At 36.4% G+C, this 22,632-nt stretch overlaps 1 protein-coding gene across 2 annotated transcripts in view; it reads right to left on the bottom strand.

The window, feature by feature from the left end:
• The window catches only part of LOC107727196 (contactin-2-like), a 36,084-nt gene that overhangs the window by 9,014 nt on the left and 4,438 nt on the right, over positions 1 to 22,632 (bottom strand). The window contains exons 2-13 of one of the 2 annotated variants that reach the window (XM_016536987.1): positions 8,532 to 8,637; positions 5,557 to 5,725; positions 3,548 to 3,723; positions 3,334 to 3,429; positions 3,013 to 3,225; positions 2,790 to 2,892; positions 2,470 to 2,651; positions 2,090 to 2,226; positions 1,663 to 1,792; positions 1,301 to 1,451; positions 987 to 1,114; positions 386 to 561 (exon numbers count right to left, since the gene is read on the bottom strand). In XM_016536987.1, coding sequence (XP_016392473.1) covers positions 386 to 561; positions 987 to 1,114; positions 1,301 to 1,451; positions 1,663 to 1,792; positions 2,090 to 2,226; positions 2,470 to 2,651; positions 2,790 to 2,892; positions 3,013 to 3,225; positions 3,334 to 3,429; positions 3,548 to 3,723; positions 5,557 to 5,725; positions 8,532 to 8,589 — 1,719 coding nt within the window. In that variant the 5' untranslated portion in view covers positions 8,590 to 8,637. The remainder of the gene's footprint in view (positions 1 to 385; positions 562 to 986; positions 1,115 to 1,300; positions 1,452 to 1,662; positions 1,793 to 2,089; positions 2,227 to 2,469; positions 2,652 to 2,789; positions 2,893 to 3,012; positions 3,226 to 3,333; positions 3,430 to 3,547; positions 3,724 to 5,556; positions 5,726 to 8,531; positions 8,638 to 22,632) is intronic. The other variant, XM_016536988.1, reaches the window with a different exon arrangement.

The raw sequence follows: 22,632 nt of genomic DNA, 5'->3' as shown, positions 1-22,632 counted from the left end.
TGAAGTGAATCCTATTAAAGCTAATCTCAGAGTGTGTGAGGAGCCTGCTGCTACTGGAATACAAATTCAGTTGGTTTTACTAATCTTGCTGATTTTAAATATTAAGAACATAACTAGATTTTCACATTTTTTTAAGAAGGTGTAAGACGTATTTGGTTGCATGCTAGAGTGTTGTGGGTGGTTGTCAGGTTGACAAGTTGTTTTTAGCATACTGCTATGCTGTTGCTATGGCACAGCAAAGTGTCAAATCTTTATGACCTTGGTGAGCATAAGAGACTTCTTTAATAAACATTTGTATACATTTTACTGAATGATAATGTAAAATAACAGAGTTAATGTACTAAAGTTTGCCGTTTTTAAACACCCTTTCACATCAAGTGCTTACCCCCTCCATACGCCGATAGTGTCCATTTGGTTCCTCTAGGTCCAACAGAACTCCATTGAGGGACCAGGTGAAGGTGAGATCCATTGTAGGGTCATGTGACGCATGGCACTGCAGACTGGCATTTTCACCCTGATTGATATCAGCATTAGAGGGTGCTAATGTGATTTTTGTGGCATCTGTTTGAGAGAACAAGGTGAAAAACATAACTTTATACCCTGAAAGCTTTTGACCCACAATAAAATGCTGATGACTACTAAAATTAGCATTTTAGAGATTTACATGCAGATCAATAAGCCAAAAATGCACTCAGGCTTGAAATTGAGACATAACAGAAGATATGTGCACAATGAACATGCAGATAGAGAGTTGATAAAGGTGTTTACATGCAAAGCAAACTAGGCTAAAAAGGTGTGTCGAGAAAAGTCCAGAGTTTGCTTAACCGTTAATGACATTTGTTTATGGGTTTTACGTGATCTTACACTTTCAAGCGTAATCTGTGTAAAACTGCATGTAAACACTCACACTGCTGTTACAATATTTAGTGCTAAACAGATAACCTGAGACCTTTAAACTAGATAAACATAGAATTAGGTTTTGTTACCTCTGACAGACAGGTGTCCTGTGCTGTTGGCTTTGCCAAGGTAGTTTTCTGCAAAGCAGGTGTACTTTCCCTCATCAGAACGACTGATGTTATAGATCCACAGAACCCCATCTGGAGTGACTGTTATCCTGGAGAGAGTTCATCACATGGACTTTTTGAGATCACTGTAAGCATCTACAAAACAGGTAAACAGCTCGCCTGTACCTCACCAAACAGCTTTTAACAAACCCACAAGGCCATTTGTCTGTCAATAATAAAATATATTGAGTTTAAAGCATTTAGGAGGTCTTTGAAACACTTCATTACTGGATTACCTGGTACTATTGGTCAGTAGCTCTGTGCCACGGCTCCAGAAGAGAGTTGGCTTAGGAGCTGCCCGAGGTTTACACTCCATTTTCACCTGTCCGCCACGGGCAGCAGGAACCAGCTTCCGTACTGGATTTAACCTAAAGTCTGGGGCCTGGACTGAAATAGGGCGACAGGATGGGGCAGGAAGGAAGATAGGAAACCACACAGAGGATTTAAAAACAGATCATACTATAACTGGTATTTCAGGCATGACTGGGTGGGCAGACGGGGATTTGAAGTGCGTTAAGGTAGAGAACAAGAGAATCATGTCAATGCTTATGCAGTGATATTCTGATTTATTTTCATGTTCAGATTCAGTTGTGCTCACCTTGAACTCTGAGCTCAGCATTTGAGTAAATGGTGCCGTGTTTGTTTTCGGCCACACACTGATACATCCCCGAATCCTCCAGGGCGAGGTTACTGATCCTCAGTCGGCCGTTATTCACTTCCACACGGTCCTGCACACAGGTAAGTGTCAGACTGTGTAAGAGACATAATGCACATGCACATTAACACCAGCAGAGGGCTACACAACATTTCTCTTGTCAATCTATCTCCAGCTGAAAAAATAATGAGCAGGTTATTCACTGTCACATCTCACTGCCTCTAAGACATGAAGAGTTTTCTAAAACTGAGTAAGCATATATCAGTCTGAGTCTTGACAGCTAGAGGTCCTGTTCATTTCTGATAACACACACATTGTCAGATGACAATCCAGCTACAGTTGTGTGTGTGTGTGCGCGCATATGGCTGACCTGTGTGATGAGGGGCTGTCCGTTACGGAGCCAGTGAATGGTGGGTCTTGGTTTGCCCGCAGCAGCACAGCTCCACTGCAGCTCCGAACTAATTTCCACCTCAGAGTCACTCATGACCTGAAGCCACTCAGGCTGGGCTGGGGAGCGAGAAGACACAAAGCAGCAGATTTTTCTTTTTCAGTTAAAATTTTCTAATACTCATATAAATATTCTTATATATTTTATATTTTATTTTATTTCAGCTTTATTCTAATTAACCATTTAAAATAATTGTAGTTAATAATAACAACACAAAGTTTTATGTCACATCAAACTTCAACCAAAGGTAACAACAGGAAAATCTGGTAGAAAATATCATTCTAGTGCTGTCGTTATCCTACCTTGCACAGAGATGCGTCCCTGATGTGTCTCACGGCCCTCTGAGTTGTAAACCTCACACTCATACATGCCCTCGTCATCAAAATTCAGTTCAGGAATAATCAGGATGGGTCCCTCTGCACTTGCTCCGACCTTAGGTGGTAAAATCCCATCTACCTTCCTCCAGCGGATTTTAGGAATGGGACTTAGGGAGGAAAGTAAAGAGCGAGCAAGAGGATGTTAGAAAAATTTTTAAATTTTTATAGCTGACTGAGTTATGTATTATGTTGAACCGATGTAGCAGTGATCTCTGAAGGGAAGTGGGGAGCTAAGGGGGACTTACTTGCCATAGGCAAAGCATTCCAGCTGTGCAGTTTGTCCTGACAACGCGTACGTCTCAGCGGGAAAACGCACTCTGATATTTGGAGTGGCTTTCCTTGGGTTTGCTGTGGAACCAAAGGGCGCAAGAACAAAATATAAGATGTATTGTTTTTATATATAAAATATTATTTTGATAGCAGTATGTACTTGAGCTTGTTTCTTGATTTTGAGGGAAACTAACAAACCATCAGGGTAAACAGTAAGCTGGACAGCTTTGCTGAAGATGCTCTTGGTGCTGATGTCCATGTTGATGGTAGTGAAGCAGAAATAGTTGCCCGTGTCATTGGCTCTTGCGTTAGTAAGGTATAAGTTACCTGTCACCTGAGAAACAAACCATCTGCCGGCCTCTGGCTGGATGAAGTTGGGGAAATCATTGATGAACCAGCGGTAGGACAAAGCTTGATGGCAGCAAATGGATGCAAGATATTAATATTTGAGGAAATAGATACAATGATCAGGTTAAATACAGAGTGAAATGTTTGCTAACTGATAGTGTGTAAGCATACCTGGGTAATGAGCTGGTGGCTGGCAGGCAAGAAAGGTTCCCGTACCCTCATGGACCGTCTGAGGGCTTCTACTCTCAGGGGGGAAATCATGGAGGTCTAGAATGCACACAACATTAATCAGTAGCGGTAGAGTGTGATTTCAACTACTGCTGCTTTTATTCAGAAAGGCCTAATTTTCACACTTGGACAACAAAATCGTTTGGTTTGTACTCACAGCCAAATTTGAGGTTAGCCACTCTGCTAACAATGGTGCCACAGCGGTTGATGGCGAGACACTGGTACGACCCACCATCTCGTCCATTCTGAGGATTATTGATCACAAGGTTTCCTGCGACCTGTGTGTAGTGCGAATCCTCAACAAATGCTATTTCAGTGCCATTCACACGCCACCTGTGAGAAATCACATACAAGATCTAACTTTAACAGATTCTAACTTCAAAAAAGTACATAATTAATGATTAATTTAATTTAATTTAGATAAAAGTAGTCTACTTTTAATTGGGACAGCATGCATTATGTATTTCAAATTATTTTCTTAAACAGCATTTTTGCCTAGTTTTCCTGTAAAAATATGTTTAACCTCCTTAAAATTAGATTTTTAAATGCTTGTGAAGCAAAATTGTATACTGAAACATGTTTTCAGAGAATATACAGTATCTTAAAGTTTATTTTTCATACCACAATGACAAAGTGTTTTTCTAATCATAGATACAACAAATGTTAGTGAAGTTTATGTACAGGTGCATCTCAATAAATTAGAATGTCGTGGAAAAGTTCATTTATTTCAGTAATTCAACTCAAATTGTGAAACTTGTGTATTAAATAAATTCAATGCACACAGACTGAAGTAGTTTAAGTCTTTGGTTCTTTTAATTGTGATGATTTTGGCTCACACTACAATTCACTAAAAATGTTTTTTTTATTGGTCTTCTGAAGTATTCTAATTTGTTGAGATAGTTAATTGGTGGGTTTTTGTTAAATGTGAGCCAAAATCATCACAATTAAAAGAACCAAAGACTTAAACTACTTCAGTCTGTGTGCACTGAATTTATTTAACACACGAGTTTCATAATTTGAGTTGAATTACTGAAATAAATGAACTTTTCCACGACATTCTAATTTATTGCACCTGTATATAACTAGAAAAAAAAACTTAATTAAAAGTCTTATTATCTTAAAGAATTGCATTATTGTTGAAAAGTTTGGGGTCAGTAATATATTCAGCAAGGATACATCAAATTTAGCCAAATTACAATAAAGACATTTATAATATTAAAAAAAGATTTATATTTCAAATATGTGACCCTGCCTGTGAAAACCCATCTAAAGTCATTTTTTTTGTGATTTACTGTTTTCTACATAAAATCATCCTTTATAAAGATGTAGAACATTCTGTGAAAATATAACCTTTATATCTTTAATATTTACTGAGTAAGGCCATGTCAAAGATTCAAATCATAGTGAAATTAATGGTTGAAATCAAACTTTGATGCTTGTTATCTCATAATTATGGATTTCACAGACAGGGTCACATATATGCTGTTCTTTACAACATTCAATTAATCAAAGAATCCTGAATTATTATCGTGGTTTCCTAAAAATATTAGGCAGCACTTTTCAATATTGATAAGAAGAAGAAATATTTCTTGAGAAATTAAAACAGAAACAGAAAACAGTTATTTTAAATAACTTTAAATAACTATTTATTTAACTATTTACTATAATAATAAATATTTTAAATTGTAATAATATTTCACATTATTAATGATTTTACTGTATTTTTGACCAAATAAATGCAGCCTTGAACATTACAGACTTTTTAAAAACTTGAGAAATTAAAACAGAAACAGAAAACAGTTATTTTAAATAACTTTAAATAACTATTTATTTAACTATTTACATAGAAAACAGGTATTTTAAATTGTAATAATATTTCACATTATTAATGATTTTACTGTATTTTTGACCAAATAAATGCAGCCTTGAACATTACAGACTTTTTTAAAAAATCTTACCAACCCCAAACATTTGAACTGTAGTGTATTTATGTTTCAGAAATGATCTTATCTTGTTTTTGGGATGTTTAAATATTTTTAATCATTTATATTTTGTAAAAATATATATTTTTTTACAATGTTTGTGTTAAAGGATAGGTCATACTTAGTAAACAAAGGTCCTGTATTGCTCGATAAGGTGTAAGTGCCAAAAACCTGATCTGAGTACCGGTAAATAGCAGCAGGGCTGGCGCGAGCCTGGCAGCTCAGGGTCACCTTGCCTTCTGGCATCCCCTCCGGGTAAATCAGACTAGACGGCTGCTCCTCAAACACAGGCCCACTGTCGTGACCTGACACACACACATCCCCACCTACAAAAATGTGCCCACCATTACTGTCTGTGAGAAACACTTCAACAAAGATTGTCACAAAATGCTTTTGAGTCAAAAAATGGTTCTTTATATATCAAATAAGAGTCTTAATGCATTAATTTTAACATGGTGACCCCCTGAATCACTCTTAAAAGGGTTTGAACCAACAGCCTTCTGGTTAGTTACCAGATAATTAACTACTAGACAACAGCACACTAAATGAAAGTCAAGGGTATGGAAAAGTGTCTGTGAGATAATCTAGCTGAAGTAGTCTTGTCATGCTCAGGTCTTTTGTACTGCCTCCTTTGACAGCTAGTATATTGTGCCAAACAGACAGATACAGGGGGGTCGTTCGTGCCTAACAACTACAGCGTATTTGCACTCAGAGTGGGAGTGTACTCCATTCGGGGAAAGTCAGCAGGGGATACAAGCTGTCAGATATAATTGCATGCACTCAGATATTTTGACAGAACAGAGGGGAACAGGGGAGTTTGAATACCGTAAAGTCTCCAGGTAGCTGTGAACGCATATGATGCATTATGAGTTGGGTGAAGAATGAGTTTGGACTATATGGGACCGTGTGTGTATTTGTGTCAGTGTGTGCATCTGTGACTAGGATTTTGCTTTTCTACATTCAAATAAATGTCTACATTCGAATGGATTTGAGACTGTGTATTAAAATGCAATTTGTGATGGATTAGAATACTGTAAAAAAAAAAAAATCAGTATTAATCAGTTTTATTTTGTCGTGTTCTCCAGTAAAAAATATCTAAACATTCTTAAAACAAGACACACTAATTTTCGAGTAAATTGCAGATATAAATATTGTTTTCAGAGAATATACTGTACTGAATTAAGTTTAATTTGCTTCCCCATTGGTATGTAGTGATTAAACAAGTACACAATTTCAAAGAAGAAAAATGAAGTGAATTCAAGATATATTATTTAAAAATAAGTTTTATCATCTTATGCATATTATCTTGTTTTCCAGTAAAAATATATATATATTTTTAAAACAATCTTTAAAAAAAGACAAAAATACTGATTAATAATTAATTTTTTCAGTCTCTATGTTTAGATCCAGCAAAATAAGTATAGAAGATTTGGAAGCCGCTCTTGCCAGTCTTAGGGCTTCAACAACTGATGTATATACATATCACTCTATGTATGTGCAGACTTTTTGTTTGATTTATGCATTTGTAATTTATAATTCACTGGGGTTCTGAATGCACAGGCGTGTACATATATGCATGTATGTGTGAAAATCAGTGTGTGTATGCAGTTCTGGTGAGACCCACAAGAATCTAGGTCAATAAGAGAGAGGCAGGGGAGGAGAGATGAGTTGAGAAGGGGAGCCGGCTCCCCGGGAGCTTTTCTGCTCTGAGATTACAGTGAAATTCAGTGGTGTGTTGGCTGCTTCCAGTAATGGGGATAAACAGCTCCAAACTGCCACTTAAGTTCTTTTCCACTGAAGTCTCTATATATAATTACTTCTCTGTACTAGACTAGAAACACAGTAATTGTTTTGTTAGCCAATTCCTTCTCAATGTCTGTGATGATACATCCGAACCTGGACATTTTTCTCAGTACAATGAATATGAGAATTGTATATATTCTCAAATCATTTGTTCCTTTCTTTGACCATGTTTTGCTGTTTACACATTACAGATTTTCTAAAGAAATTAATACTTTTATTCAGTTAGGATTCATTAAATTGAATAAAAGTTAGTAAAGGCATTTATAATGTTACAAAATATTATAAATTCTGTTGTTTTGAACTTTCTATTAACTCAAAGAATCCTGAAAAAAATGTAGTACAGTTTCCACAAAAACATTAAGCAGCACAATTGTTTTCAACATTGGTAATAATAAAAAAATGTTTCTTAAGCACCAAATCAGCATATTGATTTCTGAAGGATCTTGTGACACTAAAGACTGGAGTAATGGCTGCTGAAAATTCAGCTTTGCCATGACAGTAATAAATTACATTTTAAAATATATTAAAACAGAAAAGTTAAATTGTAATAATATTTCACAATATTGCTGTATTTGTGATCAAATAAATGAGCAAACAATGAGCAATGCGGGTCTAGGACATGGGCAGAAACTGTTCTCTGATTGGCTGGCTGCACCTGTCTGTCTGGAAACAAAGTCTGATTTAAAAGTAGGTACATTTGAAGAAGTGAGCAGATTTGCTGAAGAACAAATATCTGTGAAATAACTTAGTACTTATAATTTTTGTATAAACTTGAATTCTGATTACAAAGTCTACAAACATTTCTGCATCTTCATTGTTTTGTATGCAGGCAGTTGCAGACCAACATTGCTGAGGCATTATTTTGCTTGGTCACTTATGTTGGTCCGATGGCGGCTCCTGGCCAGAATTTGCTGCAAAGTGGACCAGATTTTATGCCTGTGAGACTAGTACAACTTTGACTAGAGTACCATTTGCCAAGTTAATAGCTTTATGGACAAATGCACATTTTTATCAATGTTTAATGGGGCCTGGATTACTTCAGCCATCAAAAACACCTCTCAAGTAAATCAAATCCCTTCTGCCCACTGATTTAAGATAACACAATGAATAATTAATCTGAATTTGTGCACACCCCCCCCCTCACAGACATGCTCAAAGTGACAATGTACATTTCAATTATGTTTCAACAAGAAAATACTGGAGCAGAGGGAATACAGAAAAAACAACAACAACGGGTGAGTGGTAACGAAGTTTCACTAATGGGGGAAGCGCTGAGCAAAACTTACTAAGTATATTTGCAAATGGGATCTTGAATAAGATGAGATGATGGGAGACATCAGATCAGATCCTACTTACCCAATGCATAGCTCAGAGCCAGAGAGCTGAGAGAAAGCAGACACAACAGAATCCTCATCCTCCTACTGCAACCACACCCAGACGAGAGACGGAGGCCTTTCAGCTCCTGATGAAAAACCAAAAACCAGATGACTCACAAAAAATGAGGAGCATCCACCTTATTTTTAAATTAAGGTAATAGTTCACCCAAAAATGAAAATTCGGTCACACTTTAATTTGGGGACCAGTTCTCACTATTAACTCCGACTTTTGACTTGGTAAACTCTTAATTTGCTGATTTAATTAATAGTTAGTAAGATAGTTGTTAGGTTTAGGTATGGGGTAGGATTAATGGATCTAAAATATGGTCATGCAGTATAAGGCATTTATACATGCTTTTTAAGTACTAATAAACAGCCAATATGCTAGTAATATGTATGCTTCCAAATCTACATAACTTTCTGTCTTCTGTAACGCACAAAAGAATATATTTTGAAGAAAGTTGGTGACCAAACAGTTTTGGTGGCCATTGACTTCCATTGTATTGAGAAAAAGAAAACACTGTGAAATTTCCCAAAATATCTTCTTTTACCTTCCACAGAAGAAAGAAACACATACAATTTTAAAGGTCGAGTACATAGGTGAGTACATGAGGGTGAGTACATAGGTACATAGGTTCCTGGTTAATATATCAGGAATCTTCCTGTGGATATTCCTGTGTCTGTTTTACAACAAAAAATAATCATAACAGCCCTACCCAACCAATGTGCAGAGGCAAGGCTGTGTGTTTTCAATTGGCAACAAATTATGAGTTATTCTGACTGTATTCCTCTGACAGCCTGAAAATCTACTCTACATCGTCATATTCACCTCTTCCTTGCCCTTATGTGTCACCTGCTGATGCACGGCTTGGAGCCAGGTCTAATAAAATAGGGGCACGTGACTCAAATTGTCTTGCGGCTAAATTGACAAGAGAGAGCCGGGGAGCAGCTGTTTTGCACCGTTCGCCATCCTGTCCTCACATCTGATTTGAGTGTGCGGGATTGTTTCCTTCACTGTGCAGCATACCCCCCCAGTTCTGTAATTGGCAATTGCACATCTTTTTCCTGGCCCAAGTAACGACAATCACAGCAAGGGCTGCTACTCTGCAGTTCCTGGTATGACTGCAGGCAAAGCTGAGAACCACAGATGTGCTGTTTGTGATGAGCACTGCCCCTTGGAAGCATCCCAGCAGTCGTTTGTAGAGGTTTAAAAAAGACAGAAAGGGGCTTTCATCAGAGAATTTTTTTAATTACAACAAACAAGACTCTGATTGCCACCTGACTGAACTCAAATGCTTGTTTTATCAGCACTGCTTCGGTGTGTTGTCACAGTCTTTTCAACTGCATTCTACTTAGCACGGTATAATGTGCTGGCTGCCAGAATGTAGCTGACAGGATTTTTCCTCACGCTGCAGTAGAATATGAGAGGGCTGTTTGTCAAGGAACACACAAATCATCAATGCTACAAATTTACAGTGAGTTCTGTTATGCTTTGATTTACTGTATAAGGACTCAAATACATACATAGCTAATAACATTTCTTTGTAGTCTATCTACCATTCTCCATCATCAGGGATAGTCTGGGACCCAACAACAGTGCATGTCACAAAATTAAAACTTGTTAAATATATTGATTTTACCTATACTGTTTTAATTAAAATAAAATATTTATTGTTATTTTTATTACTTATAAATTATTTATTTATTTTTTAATATTGCAAGAGCAACACATTAAATAACAAAATATATTGATTTTAACTATATTATTTCACATATATTTATACAGTACATTTAAAATAAATGTTTTTCTTAAATTGTTGTTTTCACATTGCAAAAGCAACCCTTTAATTAACAAAATTACACTCCATTTTGATTGCACAAGATCTTTGTATTTCACAAGATCTTTTGTATTTCTCAGGTTCACAGCTTCCTACAGTGAATCATGCCTCTTCAAACACTGTTCTGTTAAAATCCCTTGTTTTGCTGAGTCCATTTCAAATGTCAGAGCTGAGGAGAATCATAACAGCTCGTCCAGCCGGTATGAGGGCACACAGCTGAGTGATTTCTGTTGGCGACAAATTCTACACACAGAAACAGAGTGAGCCTGAAAATGAATATACTATCATATTGCTAAAGTATAGGGATGCACCGATGTATTGGCCAATAATCAGTATCAGCCGATAAAAGCAATTATCTGTACTATCGGCCTATTTAGTTTTGTCCAGGTTAAAGCAATAATAATGCATTAATGCAGCACGGTTAACGCAAGTTCTATTTGACCCCATGAACCACCCATAGTTCAAGCCAGGGTTGCTAGTAGTGCTGGGCGATATGGCCAAAAAAAATTACATCTCGCTATTTTTTGGCTGAAATGCGATATACGGTATATATCTCTGTATTCTCTACATTTTCTGTTTGGATTAAAATATATATATATTTTTAACATTTGGCAGATATCATTCTGAATAATCGGACATCGGTATCGGCTGACAAATTTTGTATCAGTGCATCTCTAATAAAGTACATTTAAAAAAAAACAGGATTGCATTTAATTAACTGGATTTATATCACCTCTACTAAACATTTCTATTAATTTGTGCAGGGAGATGCTGCCATCATTGTGGCTTATATGGGCCAGTCTGTGAGATTTTCCCTCCCATTATATCAGATTATATATTTGCTTTGTATTGGTTTGGACATTCAAAACAAGAGTGCCCATCAGAATAAAGTCCTAATGTTCCCTATGGCCATTTCATCCCTGCCTAGTGCTTACCATCATACATTCATCTCTGAGTACTTCCTTTTCTCTATAAAAAGTCATGTTTCTTGTTAGACTCAAGGACTGCCTAGGGCAGGGTTCCTCGATAGGCGGCCCGTGAGAGAAAAAAGTTTGGCCCGCGCTAATTTCAAATAATGTGGCATGAAAATTCAAACGCAGCATCAGAAAGCTACATTAACTTACATCGTGTCTACACCGGACTAGGCTTGCCGCGATAGATGGTGCTGACGGTGATACCGGTGTTAAGCCGCAACACCGGTTACGTCACTTGCCCACTGCGTCACCGACCCCCACCGTCGTTTAGATTTTTTATAGTAATAAAAATCATTTAGTTCAGTAAAAGAACAGACACTACAATTAAAAACTGAACGCGGCTGCTCAATGCAGCGTGCCGAACGACAGTCGCATCACAGATCAGATTTCATTTATCCAGTGAGGAGAGTGAGTCGAGCTGACTGACAAGAAGAGTGGGGTGAGACAGACAAGACGATCGTGGATGATTTAGTTTCGAAACGAAATGCAAATGCGCCTGTTTGGCAATATTTTGGATTTTGAAAAACATGTTGACTTTTTCTGTTTACCTGATTTTGGAAGTTTTTTTAAACATACGTTTTTTATTTAATTGGTTCCACATTGTTTGCTGATTTTTACTTTATTTAAACTTTGTGTCATTTATTTATTTTATTTGACATCAAGGTGTATGCCATGCCTCCAAGCTTTCTTGCTCGTTTTGCTAATAAACTTTCTACGTTTCTTATTTATTTGGTTATATATTATAAATGTTTACTTAGCCTATTTCCAGTTTTGTATACCTAAGTAAACATGTATAATATATAACCAAATAAATAAGAAACGTAGAACGTTTATTAGCCAAACTGAATAAAGCACATAATCATTACCTGAGTATATCACTGTCATATTGTGTATGTTGTTCGCAGAAAATAAAAACCGTTCATAAAATAGAATCCCATGTCGCTTATTGTCGCTGTCGCGGGTGGTTAGGACAAAAACTACAAGGAAAAGATACTTTTTATCACATCGTGTCTGGTTGGGACACACGGTGTTACAGTTTGACCCCCCCCCCAAAAAATCAAAGCATAAAAATATTAATACTGACAAATCTAATAATTGAATCTGCAATTAGGGAAAGTGGACAGAAGAGATCCAGTCTGGGAATGAGCAGGAACAGTTGATTTGCATGGCAGACATGGAGATCCAGATTTTTTGTTTGTTCATTTGTTTTCCAAATTAGCTCCTACTCCGGAGCAGGGTCTAACCAGCACAACTGGTACTAATCGTGACGTAAGTAGACATTGATTGGCCAAACGCGTATGAAAACGCCCTCACCCGCCATGATTTAAAACGCCGTGTAAACACTGTAAACTTTGTGTCAACTTATTTCGCAAGTATGGAGAACAGCGATAGATGGACGGACGCTGAAGTGCAGGCACTTGTAGCAAATGTAGCACTGCCAGTTGTCGTTGGAGATTCTTAGTCCTTTTTTCCGTTCTTTCAATCGCTTTACGTATACGTCGACTTTCCATGTCCATTATTGTGAAACCCGCGAGATGCAACAAAAACACAGCTCCGATCACAGCGTCTTCCATCCTCCTGTTGTTAATGTTGTTTTTCTTTGTTTCTGTTGTTGAACGCCGCGCACAAATGACGTCGCTGTCGACCGGCTTACGTCACTTCTTAGTACACACTCTCGGTGCGAATGCAACCCTTTAAATAGTACTGGGAAATAGTTCGCGCAAAATCGTCCCAGTACTTTAGTACTGTACATTTAGTTCTGGAACTAAAGCGGTGCGAAAGGCCCTTTTGAGACTCAAGGGTCTACAAATCCACACAAGGGCTCATTGACTCTGATGACATACTGCTTCATAGGCTTGTGCCATGCATTATTTAGGCCTAAGTCTTGCCTTTCCCGATATTTCACAAAGCTGTCATTCACTGAGGCAGTGATAATCAAATAAAATGCTGAATGAGGTTTAAAGGCTGCTGTCCAAAAAGAAGGGAGCATGGGTCTTTATTACAAACTAAAGCCAAGCAATGAATGATGTTAATTAATAATATTTGAATAAGATTTGACATCGTTTTTTGTAATCTGAATTTTGGCCCACTCATCTTTTCTACGTTGCACCAGTTTATTGAGGTTTGTGGGTATTTGTTTATGCACAGCTCTCACCACAGTATTTCAGTCAGGATGAGGTCTGGGCTTTGACTGGCTATTGCAACACCTTGATTCTTTTCTTTTTCAGCCGTTCTGTTGTAGATTTGCTGGTGTGTTTGGGATCATTGTCCTGTTGCATGACCTAATTTTGACCAAGCTTTAGCTGTCGGATGGATGGCTTCACATTTGACTCTAGAATACTTTGGTATACAGAGGAGTTCATGGTCAACTCAATGACTGTGAGGTGCTCAGCTCCTGTGGCTACAAAACAAGCCCAAAATCATCACCCCTCCACCAGCATGATTGACTTTTGGTATGAGGTGATTGTGCTGATATGCTCTTTTGGCTTTCACCAAATGTGGCACTGTGAATTATGGCCAAATATTTCCACTTTGGTCTTGTCTGTTCAAAGGACATTGTTGCCTGTAGAGTCTGAGGTGTAGTTCCTGGGTTGTCTGCAATGATTGTACGGTCTGACCATGGGATGAATTTCCTGGGACATCCACTCCTGATCTGTCTTCCACTTGTGAATAATCTTCCTCACTGTGGAATGATGGACTTCAGATTGTTTGGAAACGGCCGTATTACCCTTCCAAGATTGATGGCAGCAACAATTGCTTCTCTAAGATCATTGCTGATGGCTTTCCTCTTTGGCAGTGTGTTATCACACACCTAAAGGCTCCAGACCAGCAAACTGTGAAAACTTCTGCTTTTACAGAGGTGCACACACTTGCTGATGACCAGTTAATCAAAGATATTTGACTAGCAGTGCCTGACCATTATTTACCCTCTGTTAACAGTAAGCGTGTCTTTAGTTTGTCACCCATGAATTTTCCATTTTGGCCTAGTTTTTGTTAAATGAATAATGACACAGTGTGATAAGTCATGCCAATATGGCACCGGTACCTATGTAACCGGTATGAACTAGAACCGAACCAGAACGCAGATTTTGGTGCCTCATTTCGGTGCGTCATGAGTTCTGCTACTTCTGTGACTGGATATGTGGATTTTCTGTGCGAGGGCGCCCTCTGGCGTCCAGTATGAATGAAACAGACATCATGTGTTTATAGTGCTAATGGCCAATCCATCATTTTTGGGGGAATTTTTATTTATTTATTTATATTTTATTTTTTTTATTTTTTTTAAATAAGTATCAGTTCAAGCACCGTTTAGGCACCGGAACCGTTTTAAAAGTATCGATTTGGCACCAGTATCGAAAAAAAAACAAACGATACCCAACCCTACTGAGGACTACTGTCACACTAATTCTAATTGGTGCCACCACAATTGACAGGAAAGCACAGATGCTGGGAAAAGTGCTGAGGCTGGGTACTGCATGGCCTTAGACAGCAGCTTGTGTGGATATCTGAAACCAGATCTCTGTTCAAATTGGAATGGCTCAAATTTCACAGATCCTAAGACCTGTGCTAAAGTCTAAACAATGGTATCTTTCATTTGGGTTAAGCAAAGCTTGAGTCCTCCAAATTGGGTTTAAGCTATGACAATAAATTATTATTATTATTATATTATTATTATAAGCTGCACTGTGGCGCCTCTAAATTTGAATATATTGTGAAAAGTCTTTCTAATGTATACTGCATATTTGAAATGCTAAAAGACAGGATGCATATTCAAGACTGGGTGATTCAATTCTACATTGATTTTATAGAGTTTTTTTAAACACTAGTTTTAAAGGATATTTTATATTAGCTTTAAATATTTAATTCTATTATTTTTAAATTATATATTATATTAGAATTCATAATATTTCTATCTATTAATACTTTATATTTTAGATAAGTCAGGCTGGTGGTTGGAAGTTGAAAGAAATTTCATTAATTTTGAGATTTCTACATGATGATCTGAGAGTAGCTTTATTTATTGTTATAACCAATCATAATCAAAGCCGACCTCATACGTCATTCCCCCGGAACTGCTTCTGTTTACAACAGTGAGCGCAAGCTAGATTCAAGTGATTATTACGTTTTGAATATGGATATTTTTCTTACAAAAACGCATCAATTCGCTACAGAAGGCCTTTGTTCACCCCCCGGAGCCGTATGAGACACTTTTTTTTATGGATGGGCGATTTTTATTTAAGTTATTTTGGACTGAAGCAATGCAACACCCACTGAGTGGCATTAAACAGCTTGAAAGATCAAAGACAATTTTTAATATAACTCCGACTGGATTCGTCTGAAAGAAGAAAGTCATATACATCTAGGATGCCTCGGGGGTGAGTAAAACGCAGCCTAATTTTCATTTTTGGGTGAACTAACCCTTTAATAACATTGTTAAATGTAACCTAGAGTAAATAAAAAAATATTTTTCATACTGTATTTTTTTATTTTGTGATGCCTAAATTCACTGTAGAATTTGCAATGTCTGATTTTAAAATTTGTTTTTTTTTTTTTGATAAAATTGAATGTTATTTTAATATCAGGCTTTAATCAGTTATCACAGGAAAATAGATTATCAGCTTATATACAATAAAACAGTAATATTGTGAAATATTATTATCATTTAAAATAACTCTTCTATTTTAATGTTTCCTATTTTACATTTCCTAAACATTTTTAAATATATTTAAAAATGTAACATTAATTTATTTTAATTTATTATTTGTAATTTATATACTGTGATGCCAAAGCTGAATTTTAGCCATTACTCCAGTTTTTAGAACCACATGGTCCTTCAGAAGAAACATGTTGTATTATTATCAATGTTGATAAAAGTTGCTTAATATTTTTGTGAAAACATATTGCTTTGATGAATAGAAAGTTCAAAAGAACTGTACTGAACTGTAAATGCCTTTACTGTTACTTTAGATTCATTTCATCCTCCCTGTGTGCTTGCTGGATGAAAGTATTAATTTCTTTAAAAAAAAAAAAAAACAACCTTACTGACCCACAACTTTTCAACAGCATATAGCCTAATCTTGTATAATATATTTTTAATCAATTCACAGCCCTTAATTTTATCCATAATATCATTAATATTATAGCTGACTGTTCCACTATTCTTTTGACTGAAACAAATGTTACTGTAAAGAGACCAGCAGAGACTGCATATAGAACTCTCTCTGTTACACATTTACTGTGATAAGACCCATTAAAACATGACACAGGGCCGGATGGCCGTACCGAGGGAGAGATTGCAAATAAGATGCCCAGTGACTTCAATTGGAGCATGGCATGTTATCACTGACAGATACAGCATCTGCAGCAGCCATGCCTAGAGTAGAACAGTGACCGCTCTATGTCCCAGATGTGCTCATTGCAGGACACAAAACAGAAGCTCATCTGTACTTGAGCACTTCACAGTAGAGATCAGAGAACTGAGAAACGCCCCACTCTTCCTCATTTATCACCTACGCCCTCAAACACAGGCCCATCCATTCTCTCTAATGGCCATATCTCAACAAGACCCCCACAACCCAACAGATGTGGAGGTCCTTGACCTTTATCACCCTCTGACATAGACATCTGAACTGTGGTCTCTGACCTTCCCAATGAACTATTTGATCAGACATTTTATTAGCACTCCAAGTGAATGGTTGAACTGCTGAAGGCACTCATGACCTGGATGTGTGCAGATCAGGGTTAAGTGAGTACATGCTCTTATGGATGAATGAGTCGTTCAAATATATGTGACGCTTCAATTCAGATTCACTTGGCTTCAGTTGAAACTTCCCGTCAGTAAGCACATCATCCTGAGTTCATGGCTTCAATGCTCTCTGTAGGATCATTTTTCAGCAGCTGGACAGGAATGCACTTCAGCTCCCATACTAATCTAATTTCATCTCACATTAACATAGATTCTCATAGCGCTGTGGATGCATCTCATTCTCACTTCATCCATGATCTATGAGAGGATTACTGTGTCACTTTAGCTTTCTAGAAGTGTCTTTTAGCTATATACTGAAATGTGAATATGGAAAGAAGCATTAATGAAATTATATTTAAAGCAAAAGTAATTAATTCATTATTAAAATGGAAGAGTGTTCATGAAACCAGTTTGAAAACAGCCATGTGTTGCCTTGCTGAGCTATTTTCTACAAATTTTGCCATCTTAAAAAATGCTTTAATTGATGTAACTTAATATATACATTAATTCTGTCATATTAAATAAATTATTTGACTTGAATAAAAACAGTTTAATTAGATGTTATCATTTGAAATACATTTTGAGGTTATTTGACAAAACACATCATTTTGAGCCGTGAGTCATTCAAACAATTGTATTTACTCACTTCACAGCATAAACAAATTAATCATGTGGACTAGCTACAAATTTGCCCACTGCCCAGATGCAGAAATGGGTTTATTGATCGGAGCTGAATCACAGGTCCTAACCTTGACATTCAAGTAACAAAGCAGCATAGAAACCATAACGTTCTGAGGCACAGAATCGGCCTCATTTCCTTCAAGCTCTTGGGAGTAAACAGCATGCAGTGTAGCAACAGATATGATGGAGACCACTGTTTAAAGCCTACAAGTATCGCCACACTATTAAAGTGTAAAGAGTAAGTGGATGATTTAGGGACCAATTACTAGGGCCCTATGATTTCCACAATGCGGAAAACATGGACAGAATAGAGGAATTCAGTCATAAAAATGGAATTTGCCAAATTTTGGATTAATAAATCAAAAGTAGCTCAGTACACTTAAATCAAAACGTGATATGTGACCCTGGACCACAAAACCAGTCTTAAGTCGCTGGGGTATATTTGTAGCAATAGCCAAAAATACATTGCATGGGTCAAAATTATTGATTTTTCTTTTATGCCAAAAATCATTAGGATATTAAGTAAAGATCATGTTCCATTAAAATATTTTGTAAATTTCCTACTGTAAATATATTAAAACTTAATTTTTGATTAGTAATATGCATTGCTAAGAACTTCATTTGGACAACTTTAAAGGCGATTTTCTCAATATTTAGATTTTTTTGCACCCCCAGATTCCAGATTTTCAAATAGTTGTATCTCGGCCAAATATTGTCCTATCCTAACAAACCATACATCAATGGAAAGCTTATTTATTCAGCTGACTGGTTTTGTGGTCCAAGGTCACATATGGACTAGTGTCTGTGAATATTAAGCCGCAAAAATACGACTTAAATATGAATTTTTGTTAAAAAAAATTGGTTAAACTTTTAAAAAATTGATGTAAAATTGTGTAAGTTTCATGATTTCAATTAATTATACATGCTTTTTGATTAATAAAATTTAACTCTAACCATTAAAACATAGTCCAGAAAAATGAAAGCAGAAAAAACAGAATTGGGAAAAAAATAAAACAGAATTAGTGAAAAAATAAAACATAGGGCCCTAAATTACTTTGCTAAAGGGGTGTGTCCAAATGCCAAAAACACCAGAAATTCAGCTGGCCAGGTAATTGACACTCTAAAATACAAAGCTATGACTGGCCATCTTTCAAGTTAAAATGGTCGGAGCTTCAATAAAACAAAATATAAAAATATATTGATGTCCATTTAAAATTTGAAGTATTTTCTTACCATGTCCTGTCTTAAAAATGGCACTTAATGAAAAGAGTGAGGAAGATGATTGATGAATTTGTATATAAAATAATAATAATAATAACAATGAGTACCCTAATAGAGAAGCAAAGTACACAAAAAATGCCATTCTCTAACTGCCATATGGTTTAATATTTTTTAACACTTAACTTTCAATTATAAATCAAAAGTTTAGGGCCAGTAAGATTTTTGTTTAAGAAATTAATACTTTTACAATGATCCAATAAATTGCTCAAAAGTGACAGCAAAGGCATGCACATAGTTACAACAAAATTGTTTTTTCAAATAAATGCTGGAGAATCCTGAAAAAAGGTATAATTTCCACAAAACATATTAAGGAATATTAAGCAGCACAACTGATTTCAACATTGATAATAATAAGAAATGTTTCTTGAGCATCAAATCAGCATATTAGAATGATTTGAGAATGATAACGGAGTGTGTTAAAAATGTAAAAGATTGGATGACCAATAATTTTCTCCTATTAAACTCGGATGTATTCTATTACTGTGTTAAGTCCTAATACACTGTGTTAGGCTGGTATCTTGTATCTCTGGATAGCAGACATTAATTTTACAGAGTAATCTGATGCTAGAGAAAGAGCTTTGGCTGAATGCTGAGCAGTTGCTAGCGCTGTACTTCAGTATCATTAATTCTGAATTCTCCAGGGCAATATCTTGAAGCCAAACTAAAAACACTGCATAATATCCACTTCATTTTTTTGTATTCAACCATGAACTTACCTATTTAGCAGTGAGTTCCTTCTTCATACAGGCTTTAAAGGATGTGAATCTCTCTTCACCTTTATATCCCTGGGTAAATGATGATAATACAAAGGATAATATGTTTTACATCATCAATAGAAACATTATCTTGAAAATAGGGAAAATTAAATGAACAGTGCTAGTTGATGAGACTACTAGCATACTAAATGAACAATAAATGGCCACTAGATGTCAGCAAAATTGCACCCACAAGAAGCATTTACTTGGTTGAAAAAGCAATATGAAAGGCAACAATAAAGGGTTTGTTTACAAACGTTTGGGTTCTGTAAGAATTTTTTTAAATGTTTTTGAAAGAAGTCTCTTATGCTCACCAAAGAGCATTTATGTCAAATAGATTTTTTTGTAACAATGTTAAAGTCTTTACTGTCACTTTTGATTAGTTTATTGCGTCCTTGCTAAATAAACATATTAATATATTTTTTAAAAAACGTATTGACTCCAAACATTTGAACAGAAGTGTAATAATATTAATAGTAAAACTATTAACAACCATATAATAATAATGACTAACTTGAATTTAAATTATTTTTAAATGTTTAAAAAAAAAATAACTTTCCTGTCACAAGCCGAAATGTGTTATGATTAACATTAACTTATGATTAGCTACGCTAATTATGTCTCTATTTTGTTTCTCTGTTTTTGCCACGGGTAGGATTTACACAAGCTTCAGTCTGGATCCAGAACACCTGAGAAGAGATGATGCCAACCCCTCAGAGGACCTCAGATGATGCCAACCCTGAAACAACATGCAGAACTACCACATTTTGCTATAAGTTTGATTGCATCATATAATAATTGCTGTTAATAGTGTTCATCGTCTGTTTGATTACGTCTTTAATTTATTTTTCTGTACATTTCTGCCATATGTACATTGACTGACAGTCACCACTGATAAGCTACCACTAAATATTGTAGAAACTTAATTTGCTGTAAAGTTGCTTTGCAATGATTTGTATCGTAAAAAAGCGCTGTACAAATAAACTTGAATTTAATTTAATTGAATTGAATTTCTGAAGGATCATCTGACACTGAAGACTGGAATAATGGCTGCTGAAAATTCAATTTTACCATCACAGGAATACATTACATTTTAAAATATGTTAAAATAGGAATTGTTTTAAATTGCAATAATATTTCATCTTTAACATTTTTTGATCACATAAATGCAGCCTTGCTGAGCATAAGATACTTTTTTTTAAAGCACCTTACCAACCATATACATTTGAGCAGGATTGCTTATCAAGGTTACCTGTTCAGTTTGATATAAGAAAAGCACATTATAAATTGGATGTATAATTTTTTATAAGGGAAAGTTGGTCTGTTTTTTTGTCACTATGGATTGAATATATGCCCCACATGGACAACACCCATCAAAAAAGATTCTGGACCACTAGTCCTATCCAATCGCTCACCCTCATCTGCTTCTGAAAGCACGGGGATCTTGTGAATGTTTTATGAGGCTGGTGGATATAGCACACGGCCTCATTCCAGTAGATTGTGAAGCTATATTTACATGAATTATTTTATAAAAGTTCTAGGTCATAAATCTGCCAAAATCAGAGTCTGCCAGAATCAGCAGCATCTTGTCCAAGTGCTTGCGTACTACTGTTTTTTTCTTAGTCTCTCACCGTTTCACATTTTTGGTTCTAGCCGCACACCTGAGCAAACTGATGGGGCTGCTGCAGGCCAGCATTAGCAGTCCGTGGTGTACTTTTCCATAGTGCTTCACTGAGCTTTAATTTGCTGCCGCTGCTCGGTCTGTCACTATCAGGTTTAACCCTTGGCCATGGCTGTCCCCAGCCTCCAAAATGCCTTCGAAATGCTCTCTCTCACTACAAATGTCACCAATAAACCTGAGTCACTGACCATTTATATACTACCTTTATTGCTTTGCGCAGATTACCTTTTCCAGTTTTCAAAATGCGGTTGGGCTAAAATCCAGAATCATTTATGATGTGAAAAAACAGTCAAGTTCAGTTTTTGGTCATGTTCATTAGATCTAACTTCTAAACAATACTTCTGGTGATTCAGATTGCACGAAAGAGGCAGGAAGAGATTAAAGAGCTACAAAGAGTTCAAGGAAAACTGAGTGAAGACTGATCACAAAACTCAAAGGGAAACCCACTGAAAAGCATGGTGCAAAACGCATGGTGAAAAAAACTCACACAATAATAACAGAGAAAAGCCTAAAATGATTCAGTCGGTTCTCAGTAACAGGACAGCTTTTCTGAAGTTCTACAGATTCAACTGATATGAACAGAATAAAATCCGACACATGAGGCGAGAATTTCGTGCCACAGGGCTGAGTCACAGAACAAGGCGGTAAGTATTGGGGCATACTGACCTTGGTGAGCTTTTGTGTATGATGAGAATTTATGAACTGAAGCAGTTTGTTCAGACTCGGGTCTATATTCTTTACAACATGTTGTGGAATAGAGATGCACCGATTGACCGGCCAGTGATCGGAATCAGCCGATCCTTTTATTGCCAGCGGCGCCGGCAATGACGTCACAGCCACGCGCACACTCACAGTCGTGTGTAAACATGTCGTTTCGCGTGAGAATGATTCTAATTTTAATTGCATTCAGTGTAAACGGCGACTGATAATGCATTTATGTCGTGCCAGATGAGGCTTGCACAGCCTGAGTGAGTGTGTGAGAGAGACAGCACACACAAAGTAACAAATGTATAAATGCATACTGCGGTAGAACAAAAGATAATTACAAAATATGATTTAGATAAGCAACATTATATGGCCATGATGTTTCACCGAATATCAATATCAACACGATTGCAATGTGAC

This window comes from Sinocyclocheilus rhinocerous, unplaced genomic scaffold (assembly GCF_001515625.1).
Source record: "Sinocyclocheilus rhinocerous isolate Xijiao unplaced genomic scaffold, SAMN03320098_v1.1 scaffold6, whole genome shotgun sequence".
Classification (NCBI taxonomy): Eukaryota; Metazoa; Chordata; class Actinopteri; order Cypriniformes; family Cyprinidae; genus Sinocyclocheilus; species Sinocyclocheilus rhinocerous.
Note: the sequence above shows the minus strand (reverse complement) of the source record. Positions and strands in the feature narration are given on the sequence as shown.